At 28.7% G+C, this 25,538-nt stretch overlaps 3 protein-coding genes and 1 pseudogene across 4 annotated transcripts; 2 read left to right on the top strand and 2 right to left on the bottom strand.

Moving 5' to 3' along the window:
- Positions 1-42: 42 nt before the first annotated feature.
- Positions 43-2,624, bottom strand: LOC145744790 (uncharacterized; annotated as a pseudogene).
- A 1,073-nt stretch (positions 2,625-3,697) lies between these two features.
- Positions 3,698-23,273, bottom strand: LOC145744695 (uncharacterized). Of its 2 annotated transcripts, XM_082562612.1 has the most exons (20): positions 22,489-23,273; positions 21,285-21,503; positions 20,655-20,825; positions 20,307-20,444; positions 19,896-20,069; positions 19,555-19,685; positions 17,959-18,124; positions 17,362-17,463; positions 15,977-16,125; positions 15,349-15,577; positions 15,051-15,190; positions 10,755-10,942; positions 9,685-9,855; positions 9,364-9,522; positions 8,757-8,917; positions 8,235-8,337; positions 6,231-8,033; positions 5,315-5,493; positions 4,951-5,222; positions 3,698-4,790 (listed from the first exon to the last, which is right to left on the bottom strand). In XM_082562612.1, exons 1-19 carry the CDS (start codon positions 22,567-22,569, stop codon positions 4,956-4,958), a joined length of 4,731 nt encoding a protein of 1,576 aa, XP_082418738.1. In that variant the 5' UTR covers positions 22,570-23,273; the 3' UTR covers positions 3,698-4,790; positions 4,951-4,955. The 2 variants fall into 2 exon arrangements, with proteins under 2 accessions (XP_082418738.1, XP_082418737.1); XM_082562611.1 differs by having other exon boundaries at positions 3,698-5,222.
- Positions 11,446-13,858, top strand: LOC145745830 (uncharacterized). The gene is made up of 5 exons (XM_082563998.1): positions 11,446-11,678; positions 11,757-11,975; positions 12,861-12,940; positions 13,030-13,156; positions 13,402-13,858. Exons 1-5 carry the CDS (start codon positions 11,462-11,464, stop codon positions 13,647-13,649), a joined length of 891 nt encoding a protein of 296 aa, XP_082420124.1. The 5' UTR covers positions 11,446-11,461; the 3' UTR covers positions 13,650-13,858.
- Positions 23,274-24,132: 859 nt separating the features above from the next.
- Positions 24,133-25,511, top strand: LOC145745822 (uncharacterized). The gene is made up of 3 exons (XM_082563987.1): positions 24,133-24,391; positions 24,597-24,762; positions 25,177-25,511. Exons 1-3 carry the CDS (start codon positions 24,238-24,240, stop codon positions 25,475-25,477), a joined length of 621 nt encoding a protein of 206 aa, XP_082420113.1. The 5' UTR covers positions 24,133-24,237; the 3' UTR covers positions 25,478-25,511.
- Positions 25,512-25,538: the final 27 nt, after the last annotated feature.

The following is a 25,538-nucleotide window of genomic DNA, read 5'->3' as shown; positions in this document are numbered from 1 at the left end:
AGACATTCTAAAACTGCTAAGAGAAAGAACATCATTTTTCAATATTATGGCCCAAGCACCACTTTATTTATACAAGTAACTTGTTAATAATATACACTATTCTTATATATTCAATGAGTGAGAAAAACACACACCATGGTATATGTAGACATTTTCTTTACGAACGCAGTTTAAAATTTAACAAATAATTTCCAAACACAAAATCAAACAAAAGCAGCATCGGTAGCAAATCAACCCAACACCTTGCTAACTTCAAAAACATTTCAACGCTGTACAGTCGTCCACTCGTCAGCATTTGTATCTTTTTTAGGATCTCGGCCTCTTGGTGGTTTCTCATCACCACCTGGTGGCGCATGTTCAGTACGAGGTCTGAAAATTATTAACAATTAGTTTTTTTGTCCGCTAGTGTGGCTAAGCGGTCATGGCAGCGGACTGACTACGAGCCGAAAGGTTTCGGGTTCGAGCCGCACAATTGCCACACTAATTTAGTCGCCTTTACGAAAATTTACTAAGCTGTTTTAAGATAGTAAACACTGAAATAAAATATTAAAAACATTTTACAAACAAAAAATAAAATGTGAAAGACATTAATTGATTATTCTTATTTTAAACAATATCTTCAGCACGCTTTATAATATGTTTACATGTCAACCACTATAACAAACCTTCAATGAGAATAACCACATAATATTATATAAACATATCCTATAACGGATGTGTATTGTAATGAAAAACGTAACTAAATCAAAACTATTTAGTCAACATGGGAGAACGCCATGCGCTTTTGTAATAGATCAAATCAAAAGTTGAAAAATTGATGATTTGTTTTTTTACAAATATCGGATGACCAATATACGTGATTCAAGATATTATTTAACGCTGTTATTTTTTAAAAAGCGATATTAGTTATTCAAAATTATTTTTTTCATAAAGCTGTATTTGTTTATTTTAAAGTGTTATGCTTTTGGAGAGTTCGTTGTGTTTTTGCCAGCTGTTTTGAACCTATTTAAACTGTCAAAGGTATCAATATCAAACTGTATCCAAAACAAAGAATCAACTATTGTTACAATTGAAAATAAAATACAACAAACTTAAAAATAATAGGTTAACCTTTTGACTTTATATAGCGTTGTGGGTTTTCAATATAAAACGAATTACATTAACCGTTCAAATGGTGTAATTGTTAATAACCCTGAATAAAATCGTCAAAAGCAATACAAGGGATTAGAAATAATCCTCGTCTATTCAAGTTAATCCTATATTAGTCTAAAGGACCTCTTCAAAATAACTCTGTTCAAATACTTTCAATATAATTGCTATTCATAATTAAGCCTTAAGTAAAAGCCACCATGTCAAAATGTAAAAAAGACGGAGAATTAAACCGAATTTTTTTAACAATAAATTACTTTTAGTTTTGATGTAAGTGTAAATTAACCTGCTAAGTTAAGGTAACAGTCAATCTCCACCGCTTCTTTGATCTCTTTTAACTCATTTGGCATAACCCTTAACGGCATTTTGTCATTGTCCATAGATTCAAATTCAGGATTCCAAGTTACTCCCTCGTCCGGGTCTAAACCTAAAAAAAATTATCAAAATTGTGTTAGTTTATATTTTTAAACTTCAGTTCGCCCTTTTTTGTTACCTTTTATATACAACAAGGCTTGGTGAAAGTATTTGGTTGCTAATCTGTAGTCTTTGGCTTGTAATTCCTCCATTCCTTTGTTTTTTCCATTGCTATACTAACCTTGGCTTTCATATCCTAAACGATAATATAAAAATACCGGTTATACCAATACATAATTGTAGCACAAAATTAACCAAGAAAAAAAATAACAGCACGACTCTAATAACCAACCAAAACAGAAAACATAAAATAACACAATTTATTTAAAGAAATACCTGTATAAAATTCACTTTTGGTTTTCTGACAACCGCTTTTGGGTCTTCGTATATTGCCCTGTTAGTAATCACCGCAGTTTTGCATCGGAATTCTCTTTTTACAACGTCGAACAAACCAACTTTGCCACTCACATTTTCGTCAAGATCGCCCGAGGTCACCAAAAGGTCATCTTCCTCGTCTTCGAAGTCGTCTCGACGACGTCTGACAGTTGTTGGCTTTTCAAAAATGGGCGCAAAGGTACCTATCTAAAAAAATGACAGAAGTCAATATTATTAAATTAAAAATAGTAATTTTTTTTTCAAAAACATGATTTTATCAGAATTAGTTGAAAAGTGTTAAAAAATCAAATCATTTTTTTTACTTTGACGTTGTTTTCCCCTTCTGATTCACTTTCTCGGATCGAGGCTAGACTCTCGGGTCCCGGCCACTGCTGGGTAATACGGGAACTTGTGCTTGGGGTGGGACTCGAACTCGAGACCTCGCTGGGCGGGTTAATTCTTGTGACTGATTGTTCGTAAGTTTCTACACGTCTTGGAAAGCTTTTGGCTTCCATTTTTTAAAATTTAGTTATAATTTATATAAAGTTGTCTATTATTTAATATCTTCTAAAACACTAGAAGTTTTTTAACTCAAATATTTTTATTAGTAGCCCTAACAAATAGCCTCTATGACACTTTAATCTACCTTCTCCCTTGTCGAAGTGTTTTCTACTAGCTTCTTAACAAACAACATATCACAAATAACTGTATATTTACTCACACCTTAATTTGATTAGCCTGGTAATCTGAAACGAGATAATAACAGTAGAATAACGCGACGGCATCTGTCAACGTCTACGATTTCAATACGCACTATAACTATTGTTTTGTCACAGGAGCTCGATTGTTTAAGCTATTGTTCAACTAATTTTGATTTGAGATTTTAAAAGTGGTTACGTCAATTTAAAAGAAACGCCCTTGGTAAAAAAGTAAATTAAAAGTATGAGTTATGTTTGGTGTTGCGAATGAGTAAATAAATAGTTCTATTTAATTATCAACACATACAGTTATACAAAATCTAATATCATTTTTGTCATTACTAAAAAGACTTTAAAAACAATCAATTTTGTAAATATTTATGCGGTGTAAAAAAGACAGATTTAAAGCTTATACTTAAAGAATAGTACCGTTTAAAATGACTTACAACAAACATAAAAGCAATGGAGATCAAATCCACACGACTTTTTACGAATATTATTTTTATCACGTAATTTAGTTGGGTTTAAACAAGATCGTGGCTTTAGGGACATTTATGTTTTTATAGTTTGTATCTTTCCTAATATTACTAACAGCTCTTTTAAACAAATTAATACTTTTTAAATAAAGTTACTAAAAAATGCGATTAAAATTTCGTACAATTTTTTATTTTGTTTTGCATTAAAGCAATTAGAGTTATCGCCATGGAGGATTTTGGAAAAAAAAGTGTAGCCATGAATGCAAAATAAGGAGCAAGGAATCCCGATAAATAAGAGGGACTAAAAATAGTAGGGCTAAAATTAAAAAGGCCCAGGATCCAATTTAGCTAAACTATTATACGATGCTTTAAAAATTTTTTTAAAAAATTAAAAAAAAATAATTAAAAAAATAGTTTAAAAACCTTATAACTTATTTAAAACGTATTTTTTCATGGAAAACCGAACCCTCTAAGTTAACTAATAAATATTAATGTTACAAAGGTAACTGGAAATGTATTTATTTTGACAGAATACTGAAATGTCATAGATTGTCATGCGTTATTTTTTAAAGAACAGTTTTTTACTAAGCTAATACAGTGGCTTAAAAATTAAAGACAATAAATAACCTTATGACCAATAAATGCAACAATAATACAAAATATGTTATTATAAACTCAACAAAATTATGATATTTACCTAAAAATTATAAAATGATGACGTTTGTAGTGGTTATTAATATAATTTTTAAAAAGCTCACAGCGTTTAAAAATGATGATATTGTAAATTACCAGTAAATTAATTTGTAAGATGATAACGGTAAGCTCAAATTAAATGTAGGCTTTAAAAAAAAAATTTCAAAAAACTAAAAAATACCACTGTATATAATTCTAATCAAGTGTAATACATTACATATGGCTCGATTTTTTTAAGTCATGCAATTGGAAGGCACTAAAAATACCAAGGCAATATCGAATACAACAAAAATAATGGCCTGAGGTATAATTAACAAACACATAAATATTTTGGACAATTTAAAAGTAATAATCCCAAAAAAATTTTTGTAATTTAGGGTTAAATTGTTTAAAATAAATTAAGTTTTGATTATAATGTGGATTGATTTTATAATTTTTGGCCAATATAAGGAAAATTTAATAATAATACAAAATCTATAACATAAGCAATTAATAAATAAACAACAAAAACAGCTTTAATAAATAGTACCTTTGAATGTAACAAAAAAATTGTGCAAATTTGCATAAATAAAAAAATGAGAAAAGAACCGAGAAGAATTTTTTGGAAAACATAAAAAGAAAAACAGTAGCACATTACATTTAAAGCAATAAATTCGCATAATTTAGTTTGAAGACAGCATCTTACGTTCTACCAACACTAGCATAGTTAATTTGACCAATACCTATAACTGCACCTAGATGTAACATAAAAATTTTTTGTACATTTCAAATTTTTTTGGCTAAAATAATGGATTACTATTGTAATACCAATAACCATTTGATCAAATATACATTTTACTTAAAACCATAAGCCTAAAAACACCATTTTACCAACAATAACATATTTCCTTTGGAAAATGTCGTTTTTAGAAATTAGTTTTTCAGGGAATCTTCTGAGTTTAAATAGTTTTTGATGAATATGAGCAGATTCTGATTTACCAAAACCCTAAAAATACCTTTAGTTAATTTCAAAGCATGATTTGCATAACCGCTTGACCATGCAATTAAATTACCCAAACATGTAACAGGAAAATTTTGAAAAAAAGAAATATGTGGATAGCTGCATCACAAAAAAAAATTGAAAACAAAAATAAAATTTTGAAAACCATGGTTAAATATCCTTTTCGAGTGATGGAATTTTCGGTTTTACTTCATTTTCAATTAAATCGAAAAATCGCTCGGAGTATTCCCGAAGCAAAAACATAACTGGCGAATCGTCTTTTAAATTATCAAGCGAGGGACGAGATGACAGGGTCGAATCGGACGTCTCGATTATGTCCATGTCACGTATACGGGCATGTACTGTACGAAATGTGGTAACAAGCTTGTTAAAAGAATTGTTGTTGTCGTTTAAATCTGAATCCATGTCAAGCATAGCCTGAAATATTTGCAAAAAAAATTAATTTTAAAAATACTTGATATTTATATATAAACAAAAACCTTTGATCATTACAGTGTTTTGGCAATTACCTTTTGTTTGTGGTACACTGCTTCTGCCTGACTGAAAACAGCCAGAAGGTCCTGACTAACTTTCTGACAGTCTGACAACACATTATAGCAGTTGTCGCAAGAATTGGAACTATTTGATGATAAGTAACTTGTGTTAGATTCTAGAGAAGTATTTCTATTCGAATATCCTATTCCATGATCTAAAACCGGCACAAAATTTTAAAGCATCAACTTAATTTATGTCTCACTACTTGATATCCTGGGTTTAATCGCCACTGCTCTTAAGCTGTAGCGCAAGCCAACACTTAATCAGCAGCTTTTATTTAGGTGGCACCTATAATCTAACCAGCAGCATGGTGTAGTGGTTGCTACACCACATGAGGTTGTTGGTTCAATCCCTACTGCTCTCATGCTGTAGTGCCCTTGAGTAAGGCACTATAAATAGTATGTCCTGCTGAGCCAACACTTAATTAGCAGCTTATAATTAGGGGTTAATCATATTCTATAACATCCCAAACTGCCAAAGGCAACTCAAGACTGGATTGATGTAACTAATGTTACTCTATGTTTAGGTCGTGAAGTTGACCTTCCCATATTAAGAATAAATAAATGCAATTTATTTTGAGATGATAATAAATTGCATTTATTTTGAGATGATGTTCTAAGAACCAATGACAATCTATGTTTGGACTGTAAACCAGCAGCATGGTGTAATGGTTAGAAAACTTGGCTTTACTGTATGAGGTCCTGTTTTCGATCTCCTTTGCTAAGATGATATAGTGCAATTTCAAGTAACAATATCCAAAACTGATGATGTTTACTAGAAACGGGGTATGTTATTTATGTTGGTCTTTTCCCAATGTGAATATATATATTTAAATTTAGAAATTTAAGTTTTCAATTTTTTTTTATAAATAAATATACCAGCAATTCATACCTGCACTAAGCCTATCTTTAAACAAACTATCCCCACTCTCAGGTCCTTGGTTCATATTTTTACCCTTTCTTTCCTCATGTTGATAACTTTTCTTGACTGGCAAAGACTTTGGTGGACTCCGTGGAGATTTTCGCTTCGTTAAACTTGCCATCAACTGTGCAAACCCAGGCGGTATAACAGTTTCGTCCTTGTTAATTTTTGTTGACTTTGGTGTTAGTAGTTTACTATCTGATGACATTTTCCGAGGATCTGTTTTACTTAAATCTGTTTTTAGTTTGTTAGAATGAACTGGAGTGGCAGGTAAGGATATTTGATTTGGTATGTCAAGTAATTCAGGTTTCGAATTTGAAATGTCATTTGGAGATGGAGTTATTTTAATAATTGGTTTTAAATTTGGTGCACCATTCTCTAAATATTGTCCAGTATTAGTGGTTTCTAAATTATTAAATGTTGCCAAATGTTCGCAATTTTTATTTATTGCTAAGTCATCGTTCTTTTTTGCGTTATTTTTTTTGAGAATTAAATTTTCATTATCTTGAGCAAGAGGGTCAGGTTGAACTGATTTTATATTTATATTATTTTTATTTTTTTCTGTACATAAGTTATTTAAATCTAAAACTGGTAACTTAGAGTTAATGGCATTTGGTTTTAAAGTTATTAGACCATTTTGCTCTAATGCATTGTCAGATTCTACTGCCAATTCTTCTTTCAGTGCTTCGTTTAAATTATTATTTGATTCCAACTGGATTAGGTCATTACTATTTTCCTTAGGTTGTGTGGTATCACTTAAAAAATCAGTTTCTGCGGGTGCAATCACTTCATCAACAACTTTTTGACTTGTTACTTCAACAATTTTATCAGTTGCTAAATAAGGATTTACTTTTATATCTACATCATTGTTTGTATTTTTTTCATCGGAATCTTTGACAATACTTTTGGATGATGTTGTCATGTTTTCAGGGTTTAGTTTTGGTATATTAGATGAAGTTAAATTTTCAGGTTTGTTGAAATGGTGGCCTCTCACGTCAACATATTCATCATATTCTTCAAAATCTGGTTCAAAGTGGTTTGAACTGGTTTCAACCCCAACTGAAACTTTATTATCTTTGGTTGAAACTAAGGTACTAGAGACAGTGACACTAATGTTCAAGTTAGATGAACCTGAACCTAACTGGCTTGATTCAGGTTCATTTTTATTAGAATCTGAGATTGAATTCGAATTATTCTGATGAGTAGGTAAACCGGGATGATTTGATTGTGGATGGTTTAAATTAGTTTCTGGTTTAATTATGGAGTTTGTAACTTCTTGATTTTCTGAAATCGGTTTACCTATTTCAATTTCATTTTTCAGACATACATTATCATTTAAAACGTTCAAGTTTTCAATTTCTGGTTCAACTTTTAAATTTTGATCTTCGGAATCCTTATTTTTGACTTCCGAGTTTACAATTATAAGTGAATCTTCCAAAAATTCGATTGGTTTTAAATTTTTGCTTTCATCTTTAACAGGTAACAAATCCAAGTCAGCGGTGATATCAATATTCGATTTTTGGTCTGGAACTTTTAATGTTTTCTTACTGTTTTCTGTAGAATCAGTATCCTTGTTTTCCTTTTGAGTTATTTCACTTAAAGATAAATTAATTTCTTTATTAATTGAGTTAATAATTGATGAGTTTTCCTCAAGAACTTGAGATAACTCAAGTTGAATCGAAGCTGTATTGTCATCTTCCTCCTCTTCCAGTTCCTCGACTTTTTTGACATAAGTCTCATTTAAAAACTTAAGTTCAGTGGCAAGAGACTCACCTTAAAAACAATAGAAATTTTTAACAATTATTTTTATTGCCCCCAATTTCTCAAAAAAAATGTGTCGTTTTAAAATTTTGGTATTTGGGAAATTGACCATTTAGTCAATTATTTTTGGTACAGTTTTTTTTAACTTTTACGCAAACACTAGCACATATAAAAAATTTCTGAAGAAAAACAATTTAAATAACTTGTAAATACCTATTTCTCCCTGTGAAGAAATTTCATCAGTGTCTAAATCCTTTTCATTATCAATAAAACTTGAGACTGAAATTAGATCCCATTTGCCCATCTCCTTCGTTATCTAATTGTAATTGTAAATTTTATAAGCATTATATATATTTTTAGTCAAATTGTAATAATATTGCACTGTCAAAATAATCGTACAGTTAACAAAAACAGACAATGTTGGTTTTAAAATTAAGGGGATTTTCATTAGAAAATGGCATGAAAGCTAAGCTTAAAAATCATAATTTTTTTGACCAGCAACCCAAACAGAATAAATATTCCGGTCAAACAGAATAAAATATTTTCTTTAAGCAGGGTTGTGATTTTATCAAGTCTATCTGTCAAAGTCTACGTACACGAGTCTCTCTGCCGATTTACACTTAGGTAGCATATCCCTTTATATAATTTAGGCACAAATGAGCCTCGATTGGGAAAATTACTGGCCACTAGTAATTTTTATTAATCTATAGTACTAAATAAAGAAATTTAACTTACCTTTTCTTGTTCTAGGCCAGCACCAAATTTTTCCAGTGAAGTATTGGTCTTAACCCCATTAATTTCACTATTTTTAACTTGATGGTTTAGCACCCAACTCGGTAAATCGGCTGACAAGTTTGACTTCACTTCTATGTTTGATTGTATTGGAATACTTGTATCTAAACAGAATAAATTCTTTTTAGTACTTTTAGCAATTCATTGTTTTATTAATAAAGTTGCGCCCCTTTTTGTATGTATTTTTTATGGATGTGAAAAGGATGACTTCATGGCATAAAAAAGGGCTTAGTTTTGGTTACTCTGAACCAGTCTTAAGTTGATTTCATAATTACTTGCTAATTAAATTAGACCGTCGATTGGTTGTCAGCTTAACAGAAGTTTATATCATACATAGTACCTTTTAAGGGACATCATACAACATTTGTTACCCCAACTAAGTACCAAGTTGCTAAGTAGTTTTGGATATAATTAAGGATGTTAACTGATAATTAATTTAGTGATTGGTTTCAGGCTTAGCAGAAATCTAAACCTTAAGTAGCCTTACTAAAGGACATTACAACATAAAAGCATTAGGGATTTATCTAATAACTTCATAAAATATACCTACTTTCAGGTTCATGTTCTTTATCATTAAACAAATTGGCCACCACATCTCCGTTAACACTTCTTGGAGTACACTCAAAATTAACATCCAGAAGATCTTCTGAAGGATTAACTTCTCCAAAATATTCTGTTGTGTTCAGATCTGCTTCTGGAGTTGTCCCTGCTAAAATTTTAAAAAATTAGAAATAAAAAATTTCAATTTTTTTACTATTTCTTGATTTAAAAAATCTTTTTAAGAAAAGAAATATATAAAAAAAACATTGAAATATTTTACACGAAAAACTTAAGCTTGCAAGAAATGTTTAAAAAATGTTGAATTTTTTACCACTTGTGGGGGCAACATTGTTCAACGATTTAACATCCAATGCCACCCGGTGATTGAGCTCCCAGACGAAGACGCAGCTGTCCGCTGAAGCAGAAAGAAGATGATTGTGGAGATCAAACTCAAGCGAAACCACAACTTCTGAATGACCACTAAGTACACACATGCAGTCAGCTATAAAAAAAAATTAAAATTCGGGATCATATGTACTTCATGGTTCTTAAATTAACTACAGTTACGATCCCCGAAAAGTTCATGTGCTCTAACCTAACTTGATAATCACCATCTAATATTATAAAACCTAGTGGAAGACATGTTTAATTATGTAAATGTATGTACAATACATGAGTATCAAAATAAATAAAACTTCTGTTTATGGTGAGTGGTTTATGGGGGTTATCACAGAATAAATATTAGTTGCAAGTTCAACTAGATTACTATAATGAAAATGCAGTTCAAAATAGGCTATTATTACTTTGCAATTTTTAATACATATTAATCACATCATTTTTAGGATTTTTGCATTTCACTATTTCTATGTCCCTAAAGTTTGAAAAAACCATAACAAACTTATAATTTAGTTTTTAAAATGGCAAACAATGTAGTTATTAATATGGAAAAATAATTTATAATAACAATATTATGTAGTTTAAACACCTATTGATAAACTTCATTTTATTTATTGACTAAATTTTAAATAAATATTTAATGAATTTCAATTAATCCCTATATATATATGTGTGTGTGGATAGAATTTAAATTATTTATACCAACTTAATTTAAATTACTCACAAGAAATTTTAAGCATAAAAAATATATTAATTCAAAAAATATTTAATTTTTATTAATTTACCAACTAAAAAAATTATTTATTAGTTTTAAAAATATCTCTAAAATCCAAATTTCAAAAACCCAATTTTACAGAAATTTAAGTTATCTTTTTTAGAAATAAAAAGACATTTTCTTGTTGTAGGTTTAAGTAAGAAGGGGGTTATTGTAAAAGGTATCATAAAAGGTAAAATAGTGTTTTTGCTAAAAAAAAGTTTTCAGTGCTATCAGATTTCGCAACTTACTTGTCACAAATCCAAGAATGTAGATATTTTTATCAGAGCAAGAAGTTGCGATCATTGTTCGCTGGTCATCAACGGTAACTCGTAAAATCGTTTGAGTGGTTTCGCTCCCCCTAAAACACCTTTTCAGTTTACCCCCAATGATGTCGTACTCCCGCAAATTTGACCCACAAGCAACTAAAACTGAGTCACTAGAAAATAAAAATGAAATTTATTAAATAAATTAAAAAGAAAATTATATTCAAGTAAACTTTCCACGACTTATTTTATATTGGTTATTAAAGCAGTAATCTTTTTTTACAACTAGCCAAAATTATTAAATAGTAATAATTGTATTAAGTAACTTTAGACCGCCCAGTATAATTAACAAACCATGGGCCAGTAATAAAAATAATATTATTTCAAAATAACATTTAAAAACCCCACACAATATGTTACAAAAATGTTAATTAAAGTTAATTGTTACGCATTGTTACGCATTTATTTAAGGATGACACATAAAAAAATCTGTTAAATACAAGCAAAAATCTTGTAGTTCTATTTTTTTAAACACCCACTTTAATGTTAATATACAAAATCCACTCATTACCACTTCTTTGACATAAGACAATGTCATATGATGTGTCACTGTCATTAACTTATAATAACCCTATTTAACAGGATATAAATGCTTAAAATCGAAAAAAAAAAACACCAGAGGAAATAGCAAAATGAACAGAGTAGTTTTAAGTTTTTTAATGGTAATCCTAAATCTGGTTTATGGGCAACAATGGTTTAAACATGAGGGTGTAGAATATTATATTAGTGGTTGGGGGTATACTTATGAGTCCGCACTAATTCAATGTTTGATAATGGATTGCAAATTAGCAACTCTTAAAACTCCTGAGATTCGTGAATTTATCAAAAAAGCAATTCTTTCCGTTAGAGGTACACAAAATTATTAAAATATGTTGTTAATAAAAAGATAAATTTTTTATTTTTAACTTTTTTAATTTTAAAAACTAGGACAAAGTTCTGTATACTACATTGGCTTAACAAGATCAAACCAATCCTCATTTATTTGGTCTGATAAGACAACTTTACTAACAAGCCAATCTAACTGGAATATTTATGAACCTAACAGTGAAGAAGAAAATTGTGTTTTGGTCAATGGATGGAATTCAGAGTGGAATAATGATAGATGTTATCATTTAGAAAGATTTATATGTCAACGGGCACTACCTTGTAAGTAACGCTAACTAAAATTTAAGTAAATTAATAAAACAAGCAGTATGGCACATTAATAAAATTGTTAAAATTTACAGCTTGCATTATTTTTCTGTGTTGCCTATTGGCACTGAAACTAGGCCATTAGAAACAAATAAAAAATCTTTATATAAACCAGCCTAGTGAACAAAATGTACACTGGTATATAGGGATGGGCCAATCGAATCCGAGTCCGAGTACTCGGCCCGAGTATTAAGCATATTTTAATACTCGTGCTCGTCGAGCATTCTTTAGTACTCGGACGCCGAGTAATAATTTGTCATTTAAGATCGTATACGATTTACTAAACATAAAAAAACACGAGGTTTGCCTTTTTCTAATAATTTATAATCTACTCTCAATTATATTACGTTATTTAAGCAACAATTGCGCAACTAATACACTTTTTACTACACTTTTTTTACTAAATTTTACGCATAATAAATTTGAGACTTAAACATTTTCGTTTGGACTTAAAATGATATTGCTATCAGCGGTAAGTAGTTTTGCCAACGTTAAACCTTTTATAATCCATAAATACGTGTTTTTGGCAAATTTTGCAGTTTTAAAATTATGCGGGAAAGATTCTCGTGAACAGTTATATACGTTTAAATGACGTCATAACCGAGTACTCGGACTCGGCCGAGTATCGCGACAAAATACTCGGGCTCGTCGAATCCGAGTAATTTGGATTTCAGCCCATCCCTACTGGTATACATTATTTGCAAGTTGCAACCATATTATGACCATTAAAATGCAGTCCATAAGGTGGGCTATTTACTAGTTATACTAAAGAAGTACCATAAAGTTCACACATAAAAATTAATTTAAATGTCGGTATAAGTTTTCAACATTTATTTGCAGCTACACCTTTCAGCCCTACCATGATAAATATACCTCCCAGCCCTACAGTGATTAATACAGCCAACCAACAACAAATAGAGGTTTACCTAATAATTCCATCTAACAAATTATTTTATTTTACCTTAATATATTTACCATTTTTAAAAACACAAAAAAAACTTTAAAATAGGTTATTAACAACTCCGGATATGGAATTGGATTGGTGGTTGCAGGAACGTTTTTGCTTATTTTCATCATTGTCATTCTATATCTACTTTTCAAACTAAGAATTAAAAATAAAACAACAAACATCACAGGTAGTTCTTATCGTTGTTTATTTTATCGTTTTTTTATCGTTTTTTATCCATATCCAATATATGAAAAAGCCAACTTGTCTTACTTAAGAGCGCTAAGTATGCAAAAGGCGGGGGTCAAACCAAGGACCTTATGTAGTGAAGCCTATAAAAAATAACCACTTCACCATTTTTTCAATATCAATAATTACATTTGTACAAAAATAATAATCTATATTGTATGTTACACTAATGTATATAATTAACAGATCACAATATGCCTGAAACTACTGGAATTCAACTTTTTCCAGTCAATCTACCAACTTTAAATCGTATTTCTTACAATCAAGAAAGCAGTTTTGAAAACAGCCAAGAGCATAATTATGAGAATAACCTAGGTTTTTATGAAAACAATCTAGAGATGAATAATGAAATAAATGAAGAAAATAATTGTGAGTCTAATATTGAAGAAGGTGTTTATGAGAAAATTGGTAGAGCAGGAATTTATGAAAACTGAAAAATTGAAATTAACAAATGAAGAAAACTTAAAGCTAAAAACATGTTAAAAGATCTAAATAATTCTACAGAACAAAAACCTTCAAAAATTAAGGAATTTCATCTAAATTCCGCATTAAATTATGCCAGATATGCTTTTTATGGCATAATAGTAAAATTTATTTCTATGTAAAAATGATCAAAATAATTCTAAAATATTTGACCTTCTTAGCCACCTAAAATTAAACTAGTTTCATACATGAAACTCTATTAAAAAAAGCTATTGTTTCAATATATAGTAACTTTAAAAGTTATTTTTTTTACGAATTTGATAATTTGGCTAAAATTCAAGCATTTGATTTTTAGTATTGGAGATTGTAACAAAAATAGTCTTTAAAAATCTGTTATATAAGTGGTATTAAAAGTTAATTATAAAAAAGGAGTATATAATAATAATAATAATAACAAAACCCACAGTTAAACCAAATATATATAAAATTATAGGTTATTTACCAATGCAATTAATTAAGCTAACATATACTTAAAATCCATTCAAATGTGCAACCAACAATTTACCCAAAGTAACATTGCAAAAAAAATTTCTATTTAACATAAAAATTTAAGATTAAAAAATCTTAAAAATATTTGAAAGCCAGCTGTATTGTTTACACTCAAAGTGTGAGTACATCTTTAGTTATACTTAAACAACAAAGCATAAAGGAGTGCCGCTACTACATATTCACTACAACAATATAATAAGTTTTCTCATATTAAAATCTTTGTCTTATTCATCAACATATTGTATGACTTAGATGCGTTATTTATACTTAAACTATCTCAAAAAATTAATGACAGTTTTGATTTTGTTTAATAGTTTAATATTTAAATTATTATAATCCTATTTACCTTAACATAGTTAAGAACAAAACATAATAAAGTTTGTAGCTACCTGTATTATCTAAAACTATTTGATCAATAATATCTCTGAAAACCAAAATTAAAAATGGCTTTTCACTGACATTTAGGTAAACATTTTTTAGAAATTAAAGCCCATTTCATAAAGAAAAGTTAAGGTAAAGAAGGGTAAATAAAATGTCACATTGTCTGTAAAATGACGTTTTTAGACACATGGTTTTTGGTCTGATGTCTATTCGGTACATTGTTTTTGGTCTGATGTCTATTCGGTACATTGTTTTTGGTAATATGTGAGTAATTAAAATAACTTATTGTCATTAGACTCATTAAAAAAAGTTGGTTAGGCGGCAAATAAAAAAAATATTTTTTTTTTAAAACTACTTTACCAAGTTTACACTTAACAAACAAACCTCAAGAACTTAAAAAACATAATTTTGCCTTTAAAGACATTTCACTTTCACTATTTAAAGTAGACCAAAAGATAAAAGTAATAGTAAATGCTACTTACTCCAGCACTGTCATGTCCACCATTGAATGTATCTCAACGATATGTTGTTCCCTTGTTATTTCAACTTTTCCTGAATCATTATTCATATTAACTCCACAGAAATATAAAGATCTGTCAGATCCACAAGTGATAAGCCGAACCTCGATAAAAAAAAAAATTTTTCGTATTATTTAAAAAAAAAACTTTTTATTTTAGTAAGAAAATTAAAAAGTCATTAAATATATTTATTCTTTTATTAAAGCTTATTTAAAATTTAATTTTTATTGTCAATAAAATTTTATTTTTTTTAACAAGTTACCTCCGAATCTTTATGAGCAAATTTTATTGCTGACACTGACGCCGAGTGGTCACTTATTGTGTGCGTTGGAGTGTAACTCTCGCCAACAAAAGTATGAACACAACGGTCACGGCTCGCCGATGCAAGCATATCACCCAGTGACCCCGAAGATATAAAATCCAAGCATAAAACATCGCCATCGTGTGTTGGAATAAAGGAGACTTTCTCAAATGTTTCCAAATCAAAAATACTAAGAATAAAAAAATAAGAATAAACTTCCAACTAAAATACACAGAAATATGTATAAAATATGTTAAACTATGAAAAAATAACGAAAAGAGTGATTTTGGGATCACATACATAAAAATTAAATAAAAAATATTTAATTTTTTTTTGGAACATCTTTATCCTTGTTGTTAAAAACAAAATTTTACAGCCTAAACAAATGGTAACATTTGTTATCCAGTCCTGGTTTTAAATTAATTTTAGCAGTTGTGGCAGTTGTAAATAGTATTTAGCATACTGCTACATAGTTAACCTGCCAATTGAGCACGAGTCAAGATTGCTATCACATAGAAGCATTGAAGATCAAACCGACCTTATGTTGTAAAGCCAAGTGTTTTAACCAATACACCACCATTTAACTTACTGAATATTTCCTGTTTTATCTCCTACTGCCAAATGTCTTCCATCATGTCGAATACAAAGACTTCGTGCCTCAGTTTTTAAGCCATCCACTTCTGTATTTCCACTTATTTGCTCATGAGCGTCCTCCAATTTAATAACTTTCACCAAGTTCTGTATAAAAACAATAAACAAAGTAATGATCAGGCAATATACCATATTAATAATATTTAAAGTAGCAAAGGCAATTTAAGATAGTGCCAAAGTGATTTTTTAGCTGTAAGTTGACCCACTTACATTAAGGAAAAACATTTTATAAATAAAAGCTTAAAAATTAATTATGGTTCGAAATCTTAGATTTCGAAACATATTGTTATTGTCAGTGTATTTATTATTATTATTATTATTATTATTATTATTGTTTTTATTCTTTCTAGTCAGAATTTTGAAAGACGATAACTTTTGTTCTTTAAAACTAAAAGTTCTAAATTTTTAGTATGTTTGTTATTATCCCAACGAATCGCAAACCTCCTATTTACGACATTTAAATGTCACTAATTACTAATTAATATATTTTATTATTAAAATTTAAAGATTAAATTTTCTGAAATTTTAATATGTTGTTGTTATTATTATTTTGTATGTTGCTATTTAAAATGAAGATTTAACTCTAGCTAAATATCGTTTAATCATTATTTTAGTTTTTTTTTTATAAAATAACGAATCAGTGTGAGTTTAACGCTTGAATAATTTAATAGCGTTCTGGTCGCCGTCAAAAATCGTCCTTTTCGCTGTCTATTAAAGTAAAAAATATTGGTTGAAAATTTAAGTAAAATGTTACAGTATAAGTCAAAAATGTGTAAATTTTGTATTTTTAATTGTTTTGTTATTATTATATTTTAATACTCGTTTGATTACTAAAAAATTAAGATCGGTATTTTGCTTTTAAATTTAGTTTACTTTTCTATTACAATATCAATGAATGCGTGTTCGTTTGTTAAAATTAGGTTTAAATATAAAAAAGTTCATATTTAAATTCATAATTTAATTAATAAACCTACTAAATAAATTATATTTATAAAAAAGAATGAAATGATTTCGAACCATATTTTATTTATCAAATAAATCTAGTTATTTCTATTATACCCTATTGTAGAAACACACAGCAATTAAAAAAAATTAGAGTAGTTTTAACACTTATAAATCGGTATTGGTCATTGGTCAAGTTATTTTTCAAGTTTAATTTAAATAAATAGATTTACTTAAGATAAAGAAAATGTTTAGCTCACCAAAAAATATGTAAAACCACAAAACAAGTAAAATAATAAAAAGTCGAAAAACATTTAACTTCAAAGAAAACATCAAACAACTTATATAAAACTTGAACATTATTAAAATATTATGATTTACGTAAGTATTTGTGTATGTCCAAGCTCTTGCTGTTCCATCACTTGAACAAGTTATAAAACAATCAGTTGGTAGTGTGGTACATTCTGAGCTGTAAGGCAACATCTAAAAAAATGTCAGTGTCATCTTAAAATGTATTTTGAAAGTATTTTAAACACAGGGTAATTTAACACATATTATTCTAACGAAAGTGATTTTTATGTATATATTTATAAGTGTTTATGGGCCCAAATAGAAACTGTATTGTAAGGGTAATTTATAGGGTTTAAGGCCAGCATTGTGATGTTGTTAAGTAGTAAGAGCCCTTGAAATTACTACATAAAGTCCTTGGTTTGATTCCTACTGCTATCATGCTGTTTAAGTAAAAGGCTATTAACCGTATAAACTTCTGCTAAGCCAAAAAAACAATCAGCTAATTAACTATCGGACAATTATATTTAATAATATATAAAACTGCCAAAGATAAATCAAGACTGGGTCGTGGTATGTTACTCTAAGTTTAGGCCATAATGCCAACTTTTTTACATCAAAAATAAATAAATAGAAAAAAAAATCTTTTCTCACACCTTTACTCATAACCATTTAATCTAAAAAATTTACCTTTACATCCCATACACAAGAGTTATGGTATTGAGAAAGAAAGGTAACTTCTGGATTGTTTGAATCCATCATGTCATATATAACAATTGAGTGATCAGCAAATACACAATGCATCCATAAATTTCGAACATCGACAGCCATAGCTATAATCTCATTTTTCAAAAATCTAAATTTGCAATTTGAGATTACTTTAATTAAAATTTATACAAAATGTTTAATTTTTTTTTACACAATACAATTAGAATAATTTTATTGAAATATACTCTCAAGACTTGGGTTTACAGTTAGGCAAATAGTGTAATATGGTCAAAACTCGCAACTAATATTTGCCTATAATAATTTACCTGCACACCACAAACATCATTTTTTTTTAAAAGCCTATTAATTAGACAAACGTATATATTAAAATATATATTTGTAATAATAGTGGTCACTAATTACTATTATATAGATTTTAACAATAACAATATTATTAATATTACCTATCAAGCTTTATTTATTTAATGCAACTTGGTAATAAAAGAGTTATTGTAAACATTACAAAAAATATAACATTAACCAATAATTTACTAAACAAATTATTTTTTTTACTTAATTACTTTCAAAGCCAATTCAAAATATAAAAAATACTGAAAACAAATACAAAACTCAAATTATTATCAAAAATCAAAAAAAAAATATATTAAATATACCAAAAATTTTTAAAATATTAAAAAAATATTGTCAAGAATCAATGGCATATTTAAAGTTCTAATAAATTATCAACTGTCTTTTGGGCTATATGATATTGTTAGTTAAACAACTATCTAGCACAAAAAAAGAAAGATAGTTTGTAAAGTTTGCTTAAGCCAATGGTGTCTATGTCAATAAAGGTTGAAGTTAAGTAGATAGCTTCTTAATAACTGACCATTTAGAATAAATAAATGACAATACCTTCAACCTAAAACCGCGAAGTACTTTAAATAATAACAACTTCAGGATAATGTTGATATAGATTAAACTTGAAATATTTAAAACAAATACGGAAATAAAAATAATGACAACGTCTAAATTTAACTTTTAATTACACTACAATAAAAGCTCTAGTTTAAACAGAGCATGGAAACATAAAAATGTAACAGCCATGGTGGTGCAACACTTGTAAAGTGATGACTTAGCTTTAGGCATCATTAATTTTTCACAACAAAACCACAAAATAAACTTCTAATAAAATTTAGTATACAGGCGATATAAAGCTGTTCATGAAACAGGGATTTAACAAGAAATTGTTTGTTAAAAGTATAAAACTAAAAACACACAGCTCATATTAAAAGAAATAACAAAAAAAATAACATCTCTTTATTCCTAATGTTAAAAAGCCATCTTGACACCCTCACATAAAGTAACATTAGCAACCTTGACTCAACCTTAGGTCTTATTCAAGGGTGCCACATAATTAATACATTCAAAATTGAACCCAGGATCTTATGTAATAAAACCAAGTGTTCTAACAACTAAACAATCTCACTGGTGAAAAAAATAATAAATAAGTCAACATACAAAAACAACTAAAATTAAAAAAAGTACTTTAAAATACACATCATGCTAAACACTTACCCAATTTGGGCAGGTGGGGTAATTTCTTTGATAAAATCCAGGGTTAGTAAGTCATATATATGAATACAACCCTGTGCACAACCACATAATATCATGTTGTCAAATATACTTAAACTTCGTGCTGTTCCACACTGAAATTTTCAACACCAAAAAAAAATACATTTTAAATAAAAAAATGTAGAACTAAAATAGAAAATTTTCTAAATGATAATAAGTAAGTAAGAGTTACTTAACGTTAATTATTATTTTTCGAAGTTCAAACACTTTCGCTATTGATTAACTAGGATAATAGCAAGAAAAAAAAACAGCAGTTGTAGCTAGCAAAACAAATGGTAATTTACCTCTATTTGGATATGCTTTTTAACTGTTCTTTTTGCAGTAAACTGACACAAAATTCCTAATTTGGTGCAAGCATAAGTGTATTCCACACCAACTGCACAAGTTACATCACAAAACATGTGATTTGGGAGGGACTCTAAAAGTGCAGAACGAAATTTTAACGGTAGAGGAGTTTTCTAAAAAAATTAAATAATTTTGATAACTACATAAGATATTAATTCATGCCTACCTAATTTTATTAATATTAAGCACAATAAGGAAATTTAAAATTCAAACATGTCATAATGTTATAACCACCCTATTTGTCTAAAGACTTAGTTATTTATAACTATTAAATGCATCTAAATGTTGTAACCCCCTATTAAAGTCCCTTGAAAAATCTTTAAGACACAAATCTTAAAACTTAAACTTACATCTGAACCATTAGGATTGTCCAAATACCAAAACTTTACCAATCTATTACCAACAGTAACAAAATAACTACTGTCATCAGCAAAACTGACAGCTTTAATTTTAGTTGAAACTTTGTTTGAAGCAGCCAAGGTATTTCGCTAATCAAAAAAATATTAAAATAATTATTAATTTTTTTTTTATTCCAGTTATAAGGGGCAACATAATTTCAATTTAAATATAAATTGGGTATCTTGTATAATTTTATATATTTAAAATTAAAAGTACCATAACAAAGGGTTAAGGAGTTTCTAATTTACTTATTTATAATATATATAGAATTTTAAATTGTTGATTTTAGTTTTTATTACTTTTAAGTCCCACACGTTAATAAGCATATCATGCTGGTGTCCGATAGAAATTGCATATTTTGAATTTGGAGAAAACGCTACGCACGAAATTCCGAATTTGTGGGCGGAGAAAAGGTTAACTTGGCATTTTTCCTGGACAGAAAACACACGAACGCAAGGCTGATTACCGCTCTACAAACAAGTTTCGACATTAGGTAAATAAAAAAGAAAAAGTGCTTTCATTTCTAAGTTAATAGAACTAACTGCTAGCCAATACAAATTTACCTTCCTGTCAGTTAAAAATCATATTTTACACTAAAATAAATACAAAAAACCACAAAGTAGAATTCGAATTAAAACCGATCTTTACAAATTAAACATAGAGTTTATGTTCTTTATAAATCTTAAAATATTACCACAAAGCTTGTTTAGCAAAGACCTTATTTTAAGATTTTTTATTAAGTAGATTATTATGAAGAACTTATTATAAAAAAAAAATTAATTAAAATTTTTTTAAGCGTAATATATTTATATTTATTAAATATTTAATTAAAAACCATTCAAAGACATATTTTTCACACAATTTATGGCATTTAAATATGTTTCATGTGCCTTAAAAATGTAAAAAATAGTAGGCTTAACTAAACTTACTTCTCCAGTTACTATTAAAGTTCCATCATTAGAAAACCGCATACAAGTTAAAGTTTTTTGTCCAGGATTAAAAATGTGACTTTGTTTTTCAGTCCAGGGGTTAAAAAGGACAATAACACACCCTGCGGGGTAAGCTAGTAACCCTGAATGGGGGTCACAGGTGAAAGAACAATTATTCTTCAAGGTGAGTCCAAGGACATGATTAAGTTGGGCTTGATACTATAAAAAAACATTATTTTTTTTATTAAGAATAAATAAAATTAAATTCATAAAAAATACTAAGTAATTTGGACCAAACTATATTAATTAAACTGATAATTTTTTATTGCTAAGATAATCTAAAAATAAAGTAATAACTACTGTACAGACAAAACACAAGCCCAGTCTATTGATGTTATAACATCTTCAATTTTTGTGTAAATAAAGATAAAAAAGTTGGTACACAAAATTTAATCAAGATATTTTAAAAACCATTGTTTTAAAAAGTTTAAAGTGGTAACAATGGCATGCGTAGCTTGTATTTTATAACACATCATTCATTATAGATTTAAAAGTATACTAAACAACACTCAATGTTTGGTCTATATTAAATTAAATTGTACATAAAGCCTGGCACAGTGGCAAAGGTGTTACATTACAATACTCTTGTTGTAGCTTTTTAGGTTAACAAAAGATTTTGGAACAAAGTAATAATATAACCCTGTTTACTATATCAAAGACAAGAATTTAAAAGGTATTTCTGATTTTGTGCTAAGTTTTGCAAAACAACCAAAAGCTTAACATAAATAATTTTTTATTGTGTTCTAACATGAAAACACTATTTTTATACGAATACTTACGTACAACCTACAATATATATAACTACGATATCGTTACATTATATACCTAACTTGTAATTCACATATTTACTTCTACAGCAACTAATTAATTTGTTTTATCCAGAATAGATTTTATCTTAAATATTTTAAGTAAGAATAGGGAAAAACTAAAATAACTTGAAATTCGCGGTAAGTGCCAATAAAACATCCAAATCGAATAAATTAAAAGGTTCAAATAAATTAGAATGAATCTAATAAATAAAATAAATCAAACCCTAAACCATTCAGACATTCTGTATATTTTATAAATGTCAAATACTCAGTAAAATCTTAGTAATAAAAATAGACGACATTAATATTATATTTATTATTAAAAATATAATTACTGTGAATGATGCTTTGCTTCTTCTTCTATATTGATTTCCAACTAAATTACTTTTTTTTCTTCGATTTCCTTTCTCTGACATTTTTCTAAATTCTTTTCAAATACTTATAAACCATGACAATTTTTCAACCTTTTTAGTTATAAACAATATTTAATTTAAATTTCAAAATGTAGAACTCAACATTGAAGTTTTGTCGTTATTGTCACTATTCTGCAATTGAAAAAAATTTGCTATTTAATCAAAATATAACTGACAAATACACATTTTTATAGTTATTTATTCTTGTTTTAGAAACAACTTTAAAGATTGAAGTAAAATTGGTAACCTTGACCCATTCTTGGTTGCCCTTTAAAATTTTGTATATATAATATTTAAAATTTATAGACTATTGATTTTTGGCTAACCGTGAGTAAGTATTATTCAAAACCATTTTAACTTATAACCTTTGATTGTACAATGTTGAATGTGCAAAAAGTAGGGATCAAACCCAAGACCTTATAGAAGTTCTTACAGAGAATTTAAAGAAGATTTAGTTAATACATACTCCAATATAAAATTTTTTTTTTTTTTAATATCTATCAAAACAGACGTCATATCCCTTTTTCAGGAATTTCTGACTTTAACCCCTTATGTTAAATATCTGATAGTTAGACTGCATAATCTAATAGTCAGAAAGTATGCATACAGCATATACTGACAGACTGAGTGACAGACTGACATGTAAAGAATTCTACGTTAATCAAAAACCAGACTGCCAGTGCTGGACAAGAGACAATTCTATCAAATATTTCATTACAACTTGCGCCACAGCAACGAGTTGCAAACTGTCCCAACGTTTAAAACAAATAATTTTCAAATGGTTGATTTTATAAGAACTTAACTTTTCCCGCATTCCACATTGACGTTTTTATAGGTTTACACAAAACCATTCAACCATATCATAACAATAGTTATTTTTTCAGTTAAAAAATTAACTACAGTGAAAAAATAAAAACACAATTTAGGCCAAACAAAAAAAAATTCCATTTTATAGACATACAAAAATATTTGAACAACATCACAACATTTCTTGTAAAAAATTTTTTTTTAGTCAATCCTTTATAAAGAGATTATCTCACAGCATTCTTTTAGATTACGATAAAAAAGTATCTTTTAAAGATTTGAATCTTAAATACAAACTCGTTTATTTATTCAAAAATACTTATTTAGAATAATAAATGCGCCTATTTTTTTATCACTATTTAGTTCTCCTTTCGAGTCAAAACAAAACTGCCAAAGGCAACTTAAAACTCGGTTAGAAATAACATTTTTCCATATTGAAAATAGACTTGAACAAAAACAAAAACCCCTACTATTACAATGGAACCCTAATAAACAATATCTACCGTAACAAAAAAATAATTAAATTGACTGGTGTAGACCGTAACTACGACAAAACAAAACACTAGAAAAGTTGTGGTTACCTAGTAACGAACAAACAGTTTTGTAATATATCTTTTACGCCTTTGTAAGTGGAATATAATACACATCACTGTTATTTGGAAACTATTTTCGACAATACCCATTCTGATACTAAACGAATCGCGATCTCAATTGCAGATCGTTTGTTCATAGTAATTTCTTTATACAATTACACGTTCTAAAGCAAAAGGCTTCCAGTTTAGCGAACAATTTATAAATTTCATTTTTTACGTTTATTTAAGATTTTTAGTTTTTATCTTTTATAAATTAAAACTAATAGCCTCAAAGATGTACGTGCAGCAAGTTCAGCAGCCTGGTATTGTTACGCAACAAACAGTTGTCACCAAAACTAAAGGTGATGCAATGCGCAGTGCCATTCCCGATTTACCGTGTTTTGTTGCTGTCCTGTTATGCATAATAAATTTCTTTTTCCCGGGAATTGGTAAGTAACTTGCAGGACTAAAGAGAAGATGTAAAAACGCGGCAAAGTAAATAATTTAAATTTTCTGCTTTATTACGCAAATATTTTAACTCAAATTCCTACAAAATGACTAAATTTAGAGAAGGGATTAAAATTGCTAAAAAAAAATGTTAAATGAGTGGCAATTCAGGTATGTATATTCATCATGTTTACTTTTATAACAAAGGAACTATACTAGCTGGATTGTGGCAATCCAGGACAAGATGCCTCCGGAAGACTTGGTTCATTTTGCATCAACTTTTGGGTGGGAATTCTTCAACTTTTATTGACATGCATTTTTGTCGGCTGGGTTTGGAGCATAGTGTGGGGATACGCATTCATCACACAATCAGGTTTTTAATTTTTATTCTTGCGAAGCGTTTTTATGTCAGTAATTAAGGACCGTACGGTGTTTTTTTTTAAAGGTTAGCGATAAAATGACGTTTGTCTTTAGAAAGTTTAGGGTCTTGCCAAGTACTGGACTAAAATAAAAAAATAGCCATTGCTTTTGGGAAAAAAAACTAGTTTTTCCTCAAAATATCGAAAATGGAAAAGTACTATAGTACTATAAAATGACGTTTGTCTTTAGAAAGTTTAGGGTCTTGCCAAGTACTGGACTAAAATAAAAAAATAGCCATTGCTTTTGGGAAAAAAAACTAGCTTTTCCTCAAATATCGAAAATGGAAAAGTACTATACAACTCTTACAATATTTCTTAATGCCATACATTGGCAAGTATAAAAGTTAACCTATAACCATTTTCTACAGGATCGACCGGGGAAGAGACGACAGTAACTACACAGCACATCGCTCAACCAATAATGCAAGTCGCCCCAGTGATGACTGTCCAGCAACCTGTGCTCGCTGTCCAACAGCCAGTGGTTGCTGTTCAACAACAGGCACAAATAGTCGGAGTGCAATCTTTTTAGACGGGATTAAGAAATATTTTAAACTAAATTCATGGTCGTATCACAACTTTAAATTGTACTTAGAGTGTACCTATAAAAATCCACTTTGGACTATATTTGAAGTGTTAATGTTTAATACAATGTATATTATATATCTGTAGATGTGTTACAGTTTTCTTATAAAATAAAGTCTATTGTTTTGATTTTGTAACGAAGTTTTGC

Source organism: Corella eumyota, chromosome 3 (genome assembly GCF_963082875.1).
Source record: "Corella eumyota chromosome 3, kaCorEumy4.1, whole genome shotgun sequence".
NCBI lineage: Eukaryota > Metazoa > Chordata > Ascidiacea > Phlebobranchia > Corellidae > Corella > Corella eumyota.
This window is presented reverse-complemented; position numbering and strand designations above follow the sequence as displayed.

Coding starts and splice junctions, on each gene's coding strand:
- LOC145744695 (XM_082562611.1), bottom strand. CDS start 22,569: ATGTCAGAGAAAGGAAATCGAAGAAAAAAAAGTAATTTAGTTGGAAAT. Junction 21,504..22,488: donor GAAGCAAAGCATCATTCACA/GTAATTATATTT, acceptor GTTTTTTTATAG/TATCAAGCCCAACTTAATCA. Junction 8,918..9,363: donor TAAAGAACATGAACCTGAAA/GTAGGTATATTT, acceptor TATTCTGTTTAG/ATACAAGTATTCCAATACAA.
- LOC145745822 (XM_082563987.1), top strand. CDS start 24,238: ATGTACGTGCAGCAAGTTCAGCAGCCTGGTATTGTTACGCAACAAACA. Junction 24,392..24,596: donor TTTCTTTTTCCCGGGAATTG/GTAAGTAACTTG, acceptor TTTATAACAAAG/GAACTATACTAGCTGGATTG. Junction 24,763..25,176: donor CGCATTCATCACACAATCAG/GTTTTTAATTTT, acceptor CATTTTCTACAG/GATCGACCGGGGAAGAGACG.
- LOC145745830 (XM_082563998.1), top strand. CDS start 11,462: ATGAACAGAGTAGTTTTAAGTTTTTTAATGGTAATCCTAAATCTGGTT. Junction 11,976..12,860: donor ATGTCAACGGGCACTACCTT/GTAAGTAACGCT, acceptor ATTTATTTGCAG/CTACACCTTTCAGCCCTACC. Junction 12,941..13,029: donor CCAACCAACAACAAATAGAG/GTTTACCTAATA, acceptor ACTTTAAAATAG/GTTATTAACAACTCCGGATA.